This window comes from Dreissena polymorpha, chromosome 7 (assembly GCF_020536995.1).
Source record: "Dreissena polymorpha isolate Duluth1 chromosome 7, UMN_Dpol_1.0, whole genome shotgun sequence".
NCBI lineage: Eukaryota > Metazoa > Mollusca > Bivalvia > Myida > Dreissenidae > Dreissena > Dreissena polymorpha.
In genome coordinates, this window is record NC_068361.1 from 108,138,756 (window position 1) to 108,149,178 (window position 10,423).

The following is a 10,423-nucleotide window of genomic DNA, read 5'->3' on the forward strand; positions in this document are numbered from 1 at the left end:
ACACTGGAAAAGACATGACATGTGTAATGGTCAATTTTACTTATTTTATAGGTCTGTTGTGTTTGTGGGTTCCCACTCCTACATGTTTTCCGCCATCGAATTGCACACTGGCAACATTCTTTGGAGTCTCACGTTTCCATACAGGATTATGGAACAAGCTGCGCTCAGTGTTTGTGGAACCAAGATTATAGTGTGTAAGTTATTATTAGTAGATTGTACCTTTGGACAACGGCTGTGTACTGGTATATTTGATACATTAAATTCTTTACGCAGGGTTCTAATTAAGCTTTACTTGCTTTTTCACAAGGAAAACATACAAGCAATCACAAAAAGCATGTGTTCCTTTAAAGCAGCATTGAAGCATAAAATGATTAAAGTCACACAACTTATGTGATATAGTTAATTTAAGTATAAATAAGAAACATATTTTATCTGTGTCAATTTAAATATATCTGCCTATCTGGTGGTTGCAAGGTAGAAATCCGTCTTTTTTGCGCTTCAAAACTTAAAAATAATCGTGTTTGTCGTACATCTAGAAATCCTACTTTCGGTTTTATAAGCGGTACCGTTTGAAAAAAAAATACATTACTTGCTAACTACACTATAGATTTAATAGATATTAGAATATATCAAGTTGTTACAAGGTAGAAATTCGTCTTTTTTGCGCTTTATAACTTAAAAATAATCACATTTATCGAAATGGATGTATACGTAACGTATAGAAATCCTACTTTCGGTTTTAAAATTACAAAATAATAATAAATTACTTGCTTACTAGGCGATTTAATTTTATCTATGCCAATTAGAATATATCTGATGGTTACAAGGTAGAAATCCATCTTTTTTGCGCATTAAAACTTAAAAATAATCGGGTTTGTCGAAATGAACGTATACGTATAGAAATCCTTCTTTTGATATTAAAATTTATTTAAAAAAAATAAATTACTTACTAACTAGGCTATAGATTTAATGACAATTTTGCACACTTTCAAATTTCATCTACCGTAAAACGCTGTGTATAACGCGCACTTTTTTACCTCAAAATGTAATTTTAAAAACTTGATGCGCATTATACACTGCTACAGCCATGCCAAAGGATTTTTTCCTACGGTACAGAATTTTTTCCCCGATTTTTTGCTTCAAAAACTATTTTTCCTGATTTTTTTGGTTCAAAAAGTAGATGCGCGTTATACGTAAATGCGCATTATACACAGTGTTTTACGGTATATGTATTGATTAACATGTATTTCATTTCAAGGTGTGTGGCTTTAAGTGTATGTTCTAAGATTTTGTGATAAGTTTTGTTCATATTTATTTTATTCCATTCTATGCAAAAACTGTAAAGATGTCATGATTTTAATAACACAAATTAGCACGTCATGACGGGTTCACAAATCTAATATTAAATTTCTTCATTTAGGTTGTGTGGATGGCTATGTATACGTCCTAGATTCCCACAGTGGCGCCATCTTGTGGCAGTTCAACACCGGATCCGCACTGCAGTGTGCTCCCACAGTCGATTATGTGTCGGGTCACGTGTTTGTGCGCAATTTTAACGACGTTTACGTCTGCCTTGACGTAAAAGTAAGCTTTATTTTAGTTTATTAAAAAAGGTTGTTATAAATGCCAGTATTAAGATCGTGCTTACAATGCCAACGAGAAATTATAATTGGTAAGATTACCCCCTCCCTAACACATGCATGCGCAAACACACGAAAGAGTGTTATATGAATGATTTCAAAACCTCTCGCAGTTCCGAACCGAAGTATATTGCTTGCTATTTTTGGCTGGTTTTGTGAAAGTTATATGGTATATGGGCAACTTTTCATTTATATTTTTTTACTTTATTACTCATTGTTACTTCAAAATTAATTCAGGTCCCGAAAAGTCATAAGAAAATATTTTGTTTTTACTTCGAGCCCTGATATAAGAAAACTGCATTTCAGGAATACAGAGAAGTGTGGAGGGTTTCATTACCAGATCTTCCGGGTAAAACATCGGGAGCAGTTAGTCACTGTCCGCATCAAGTCTACTTCACCAGCTCTCGCTATGGTGTCGTCTTCCCTCTAGATAGTGTAGGTTATTAAACCCCCATTACCATTGGTAATGGGGACTATATAGAGTCCCTTTGTCGGTCGTTCGGTCTGTTCGAAATTTCATCCGATCTTTACCAAACTTGGTCACACCACAGAGCGTATATTGACAGGAGTTGAAACGAGTATTTGACCCTTACTGTAGTCAATTCAAATTTATGAAAAAATTAATCATCGATTTTATTGGTTTATACGTTATCTTGTTGCTTATTAATTCCTCTTTCAACAAAATATTACTTTTAGTATATTTCCGTTGTTATTAATGGATGTATAGCGAGTTAAACATGAGAAAAACACATTTTATGTTTTACCCACGCGCGCTTAACCTTGTCGATACTTTGTTAAGTAACCAGTAGCTAACGATTAGCGTACATCGAAGCGCCAAGGTTATACATTCTGATGTACCCACTAACATCTTTTTTCTAATTTTGCTTTTATTTCTCGGCCGATTATCATTAGAAAGCCTAAATTTGGTAGTTTTCAGATATATAAATATATATGAAGTTTTACGTCTAATTTGGGCAGCCCGGCGAGTTATAACTTTAACTTTTGCAAATATCATACTGTTTTAGAATCTATATTTACGGTAAACATGGTCGTACTTTATACAGATTTGTAACTTTAAAGCATAATCGCCAAGACCATAGCATCAGTTCTCTGAGTTAGGACCGCGCGATACTTTCGTGCAAAGTCATTCCTTACTTAATTTCATTTTTAAAACCATTTTTTTCTATCGTATACAGAATTCTATCCTCCTAGGCAAGATGTAATTTTTAAAACTGAACTCCAAATATAAACGCTACAAATCGGTATAAAGTACGAAAATGTCAACCGTAAATCTAGACTCTAAAACGGTGTGATAATTGCAAAAGTTCAAGTTATAACTCGCCAGGCTTGCCAAATCAGAAGAAAAACATAATATATATTTATATATATGAAAACTACGTAACGTAGGCTTTCTAATGATATATAAGTTGTAAAAATCGGCCAAGAACTGAAAGTATAAATTAAAAAAAGACGTGAGTGGGTACATCAAAATGTATAACCTCGGCGCTAATACATGTACGCTAATCGATAGCTACTGGTTACGTAACAAAGTATCGACAAGCTATTTGCCGATACGGTTCCGTTTCATATCCGTCTCATCTAGAGTCCGTGGTCACAAGTTGTATCTAGATGATGTATAGGTCAAGTTTGAATATGGCTCATGCTGGTTCAAAAACTAGGTCACGGGGTCACTTAGTGTGTTTTACACCGAAAGTTTGTCCGGACCATAATTATGTCATTTATTGTTAGATTTTAAAATAACTTGGTACATTTGTTAACCATCATGGAATGGTGTGTCGTGTGAAAAAAGTATGTCGATTTCTCCAAAGTCAAGGTCACACGTGGAGTTCAAAGGTCAAATGCTTGTCCGGGCCATTACTTTTTATTGTTAGATTTTAAAATCATTTGGCAAATTTGTTCACCATCATTGGACGGTGTGTTGTGCGAAAGAATTACATCAATATCTCCAAGGTCAAGGTCACACTTTGAGTTCAAAGACTAAAATAGCCATAAATGAACTTGTCCGGGCAATAACTATGTCGTTCATTGTGTGAGATTTTAAAATCATTTGGCACATTTGTTCACCATCATTGGACGGTGTGTCGCGCGAAACAATTACGTTGATATCTCCAAGGTCAAGGTCACACTTTAAAATCAAAGGTCAAATATGGCCATAAATGAGCTTGTCCGGGCCATAACTATGTTGTTCATTGTGAGATTTTAAAATCATTTGGCACATTTGTTCACCATCATTGGCCGGTGTGTCGCGCGAAAGTATACCGTTGATATCTCCAAAGTCAAGGTCACACTTTGAATTCAAAGGTCAAAAATGGCCATAAATGAGCTTGTCCAGGCCATAACTATGTCATTCATTATGAGATTTTAAAATTATTTGGGTCATTTGTTCACCATCATTGGACAGTGCGTCGCGCAAAAGAATAACATCGATATATCCAAGGTCAAGGTCTCACAGTGAGTTCAAAGGTAAAAAATGGCCTTAAATGATCTTGTCCGGGTCATAACTATGTCATGCATTGTGAGATTTTAAAATTACTTGGTACATTTGTTCACAATCATTGGACAATGTGTCATGCGAAAGAATTACGTCGATATCTCAAAGGTCAAGGTCACACTTGGAGTTCAAAAGTGAAAAATGGCAATAAATGAGCTTGTCCTGGCCATTACTATGTCTTTCATTGTGAGATTTTAAAATGACTCTGTACATTAATTTTGTTCACAGACATTGGAAGGCGTGTCATGCGAAAGAATTCAAGAGTTCAAAGGTCAAAATTGTCATATATAATAATGGCATAATAATTCTTAAAAATCGCCATAAATTAGATTTTTTGTTTTGTGAAGACAGCATGCAAAATAGTCTGTGTCAATGCGGCACATGGGGGTATACATCACATCTGTGACAAAGCTCTAGTTTGGATATTCTTTAGGATGTGTGATAAGCGCCTCAAAAACAATAGTTAACAAAATGAGATTCTTAACGTTATTAAGCTGATAAACAATGAACACAAGTTAATTTATATTAAAAGGACTCATTTTTACCATGTTTTTGAGCTCTGTCTAAATTTTCGTCATTTTAATATAAAATGAATGTCTTGTTGCATGGTGTGACCTTATTCGTACAATCTTATGAACATGGAAACAACTGTTCATTGTCACTGAACTTCTTTTTAGGGATATAATTCATTATCCTACTTGGTTAAAGTAAATCTCTTTTTGACGTCCTTAGAATATCTATTAAATAATCAATATTGTATTGAAGGACAACGGCTGGGTGTTGTGGCAGTACAAGATTGGTATTCCAGTGCTGGTATCCCCCGTTGTGTCCTCCAGAGGCGTTCTTGTGGCGTGTACGGACGGACAACTGTATCACATCACTCACAGTGGAGAATTGGTGACTATTTTCTTTTAAATATTGTAAACTTGTGTTTTTCATTCTCAACTTATTAGTTATTTCAGATGTTGTTTGCTTCTTAATTGATGCTCACTAAAGATTTTGGTAATGCGTGCTTATTTATTGTTATACCCCCACAAACGAAGTTTAGGGGTGTATATAGGAGTGAACTTTCTGTCGGTCGGTCGGTCGGTCGGTCGGTATTAAGTGTCCGCTCTCTTATAAAAGTAGTTTTCATCCGATCTTCACTAAACTTGGTCAGAAGTTGTATCTAGATAATGTCTTGGCCAAGTTCGAACATGGGTCATGGGTCATGGTATAGTCAAAAACTATGTCACGGGGTCACTTAGTGCTTTTTAAACATTGAGCATGGTATCCACTCTCTAATTCAAGAAGTTTTCATCTGATCTTCACCAAACTTGATCAGAAGTTGTATCTAGATGATGTCTAGGTCAAGTTTGAATGTGGGTCATGCCGGGTCAAAAACTAGGTCACGGGGTCACTTAGTGTGTTTTAAACATTCAGCATGTTGTCCGCTCTCTAATTCAAGTTGTTTTCATCCAATATCTTCACCAAACTTAGTCAAAGTTTCATCTAGATGATCTCTATGCCAAGTTTGAACATGGGCCATGCTGGGCCAAAAACTAGGTAAAGGGGTCACATTTTAAAAATTTTCAGCATGGTGTCCACTCTCTAATTCAAGTAGTTTTCATCAGATCTTCACCACACTTGGTCAGAAGTTGTATCTAGATGATTTAAAGGTCAAATTCGAACATGGGCATTGATGGGTTAAAAACTAGGTCACGGGGTCACTTAATACAATTTAAACATTGAGCATGGTGTCCGCTGTTTTTTTGTGAAGACAACATGCAAAATATTCTATTTCAATGCTGCATGTGGGGGTATTCGTCACGTCTGTGACAAAGCTCTAGTTTAAATTGTGCTATACAATTTTAGCAATAACATTGATTCCAAAGTACAATGTAGTTGGCGCCCAGAAAAACAGGCAATTATTATCATTTATGCAGGGTCTTTGCTTGATGTACACAATTTAACTTTTGTACAATACAAATGCAGTAATCTTTTTCCCTGGAAATCAGTGTGATAGATTTATATTGTTTTGTTTCAGATTTGGAAAACCAGGGTTTGCAATACTGGAAGAATATCTTCCCCTCCATCTTTAGAGATTTCCGATTTGGGTCTAGCAATAGGGAACAACAGAACTCTATCAAAAATATTCATTGGAACACACAATGACAATAACAAAACTGACAGTTCTATTGTAGTCATTAATGCAGAAAATGGATGTATAGAAACGTCACGATCTATACTTTCGGGTATTCCAACATCTGTTTTTCCATATACGCTGCGTATTGGATGTGTCAGGAAAAATATTGACAAGACATGTACCCAGGGTAGAACCACAGAAGACAACTGTACTACACATGATAAGAAAATAAACATAGTGCTATTTACTGACACGCATGGGATGAATATTACATCCGCATCAACATTTGATATTCTGTGCCAAGTTGGAGGATTCCAAAAGGAGATTTGGTCATCCCCGGTTTTGTATGACAATTTTGTAGTATTTGGTTGCCGAGACAATCATGTGTATTGCTTCAAGATATCTGCCAGCCAGACTGAATAATGTCTGATGTAGTTAGGTTCATTTTTGTATTGGTACAGAAGTACAGTAAACGTTTTGGTCACCCAATAGCTATTTTTATTATCCCGCGTCAAAAGGGAACAATATAGTCCTGGCATAGTCCGATGGTCAGTCGGTCTCAGGATTTCAGTCAGTCCGTCAGTCCTTAAGTTTGTCCATATGTAACAAACTGTTTAAGGTTATATCTCAGAATCTATGTAAGATTGAAACATGAAACTTCATGGGTATATACATATCAATGAGGAGAAATGCCATACACAAGAACCATAACCCTACACTTTCTTAATTAAGAGTTGTAACCTTTTTAACCAGGTTTTCTGAAGGACAAAACTGGTTATTAGATTGGCGAATGCGGCGGGCTGGCTGGCTGGCTGGCTGGCTGGCAGGCTGGCGGGCGGAACAAGCTTGTCCGGGCCATAACTTTGTCGTTCATTGTGAGATTTTAAAATCATTTGGCACATTTGTTGACCATCATTAGACGGTGTGTCGCGCGAAAAAATTACGTCAATATCTCCAAGGTCAAGGTCACACTTTGAGTTCAAAGGTAAAAAATAGCCATAAATGAGCTTGTCTGGGCTATAACTATGTCATTCATTATGAGATTTTAAAATCATTTGGCAAATTTGTTCACCATCATGGGACGGTGTGTCGCACGAAAGAATCACGTCAATATCTCCAATGTCAAGGTCGCCACGACTAAAAATAGATTTATTTTAAAACAAACTTACAAAGGGGGTTAATTTTGTTTGTTCATTTCAAAAGTTCAGTTTGAGTTGTCTCCCTTTATCAGATTTTTTTTCACAATGAAAACCTGGTTTTGTGACAATTTTGTCCCTTGTTATTATATGTTTCGTTTCAGGGCTATATCTCAGATTCAATTCAAGATTTCAACTTGAAACGTAATGGGTGTATTTATATCAATGAGGAAAAGTGCCCTGCACAAGAACCATAACCATACTTTTTAAATAAGAGTAATTGCCCATTGTTGTTTTTGTACAATGCAAAATCTAAGATACTTCTCCAGATTTCAACATTTCAAATATGTTGGTATATCGATGAGGAGTATTGCAATGAATAAAACCGATAGCTTCACACATTGTTATTTTACAGTTATTGCCTCGTTTAATCCATCGGCACCCAGAAATAAACACAATTTATTTGGCTGGGGATATGAGTTAATTGAATTTGCTTGTTTATAAAAATGGCATTCGCTTCATGACTTCAGTTTCGAGCGAGGTATTGCAATCAAAATTGTATTTAGGTAGCATACATGTAGGCATAGCTTGGGAAGCAGTATTGTCATCTCCTGTCTTGATCACGAAAAACCTTCTAATTGGAAACATGCATTTTTTAACCACAATTTTATATATTTGTATAAGTATTTTTAAAGCAATTGTATATGCCAGTACCTGTATACTTTGAAAGGATTATGATATTGCATTTCTAATAGTAAATACTGTGCTTTAAATAAAATAAGTATGATACAAATACCACGCCCGTTTTCTGTTTAATTTTGAAGACAGATAGTTAGTGCATCATACTAGTAATAGTCATTTATGTTAGGTAAATGGTACTGCAGTGTGAAGGCCAAGGTCGCATACCTGATACCTAAAACAACTGAATCGTTTCCCTCTGGTTTGCGATGGTTTAACAACCATTTACGAATTTTGCGAAGATATAAAGCAAACAATATTCACAGCAATTTTCATGACGATTTGGAAATAGATGTGGCATCTTAAGTTTTCACAAACAAATGAGTTAATTAAATCAGTTACGTACATTTTTCACCATCTGACGCATTCAACCGATATATCATTGGGACTAATGTTCTGACACAGTTATATTAAGATTAAGCTGAATATGCGACTCATAGTGCTCACAAGCTTTTTCTTTTATTATGCCCCACCCCCTTTCGAAGAAGAGGGGGTATATTGTTTTGCACATGTCGGTCCGTCGGTAGGTCCGTCCGTCCACCAGATGGTTTCTGGATGATAACTAAAGATCGCTTAGGCCTAGGATCATGAAACTTCATAGGTACATTGATCATGACTGGCAGATGACTCCTAGATCGTAAACTGCCTATCCGAAGGTAAAGCCTCGTCATTTCGGATGATGACCGAGTGAGGCATATGTAAAACACAACCTTGAACTGTATTGAAATAATCGAATTATTTTGTCGATGTCGAATGAACAAAACATTGTTTTCAATGTTATTTTAATGTATTATGGTATGTGTGATTTGTTTATGCAATAATAGCGAAAATACACATTTTCTCGGACATGATCATCTGCGGGCGCTCTCAAAATCCGTTCCTGCCCTCGTGACCTATTGATTTTGAGGTCACTAGGTCAAAGGTCAAGGTCACAGTGACTCGTTCTTGGATGCAGTTTAGGACCACATTTGCAGATTATAATTATTATGTACTGGTGTCGTGGGGTCTGTCCACCAGATGGTTTTCGGATGATAACTCAAGAACGCTTACATCTAGGATCATGAAACTTCATAGGTACATTGATCATGACTGGCAGATGACTCCTATTGATTTTGAGGTCAAAGGTCAAGATCACAGTGACTCCTTTCTTGGATGCAGTTTAGGACCACATTTGCAGATTATATTATGTACTGGTGTCATGGGGTCTATCTACCTGAGCTAGCGCTGTCCCAAAATTTCTTTTAGCCAACCAGTTTTTATGCCCCCCTTCGAAGAAGAGGGGGTATATTGTTTTCCTCATGTTGGTCCATCGGTCTGTCGGTCCGTCTGTTTGTCCACAAGATGGTTTCCGGATGATAACTCAAGACGCTTAGGCCTAGGATCATGAAACTTCATAGGGGTACATTGATCATGACTGGCAGATGACCCTATTGATTTTTAGGTCACTAGGTCAAAGGTCAAGGTCACAGTGACTCGAAATAGTAAAATGGTTTCCGGATGATAACTCAAGAATGCTTAGGCCTAGGATCATGAAACTTCATAGGTACATTGATCATGACTGGCAGATGACCCCTATTGATTTTCAGGTCACTAGGTCAAAGGTCGAGGTCACAGTGACTCGAAATATTAAAATGATTTCCGGATGATAACTCAAGAATGCTTACGCCTAGGATCATGGAACTTCATAGGAACATTGATCATGACTGGCAGATGACCCCTATTGATTTTCAGGTCACTAGGTCAAAGGTCAAGGTCACAGTGACTTGAAACAGTAAAATGGTTTCCGGATGATAACTCAAGAATGCTTACGCCTAGGATCATGAAACTTAATAGAAATATTTATCATGACTGGCAGATGAATCCTATTGATTTTCAGGTCACTAGGTCAAAGGTCAAGGTCACAGTGACTCGAAATGGTAAAATGGTTTCCGGATGATAACTCAAGAATTCTTACACTTAGGATCATGAAACTTCATAGGTTCATTGATCATGAGTGGCAGATGACCCCTTTTGATTTTCAGGTCACTAGGTCAAAGGTCAAGGTCACAATGACAAAAACATATTCACACAATGGCTGCCACTACAACGGACAGCCCATATGGGGGGCATGCATGTTTTACAAACAGCCCTTGTTTGATTCAGTTTCAACACGTGACCGAGGTCCAAACTCCGCCGAGATATTGTCAGGACAAATGCTCTGACCAAGTTTTGTAAAAATTTGGCATAAATGTGGCGTCTAGAGGGTTTACAATATAAAGAAGTGAAACTCCAG

At 36.6% G+C, this 10,423-nt stretch overlaps 1 protein-coding gene across 1 annotated transcript in view; it reads left to right on the top strand.

Annotated features, from left to right (window-relative positions):
* The window catches only part of LOC127838272 (beta-alanine-activating enzyme-like), a 25,226-nt gene extending 17,065 nt beyond the window's left edge, over nucleotides 1-8,161 (top strand). The window contains exons 15-19 of the mRNA XM_052365898.1: nucleotides 52-194; nucleotides 1,421-1,584; nucleotides 1,947-2,075; nucleotides 4,918-5,049; nucleotides 6,179-8,161. Coding sequence (XP_052221858.1) covers nucleotides 52-194; nucleotides 1,421-1,584; nucleotides 1,947-2,075; nucleotides 4,918-5,049; nucleotides 6,179-6,700 — 1,090 coding nt within the window. The 3' untranslated portion in view covers nucleotides 6,701-8,161. The remainder of the gene's footprint in view (nucleotides 1-51; nucleotides 195-1,420; nucleotides 1,585-1,946; nucleotides 2,076-4,917; nucleotides 5,050-6,178) is intronic.
* The last annotated feature ends 2,262 nt before the right edge of the window (nucleotides 8,162-10,423 follow it).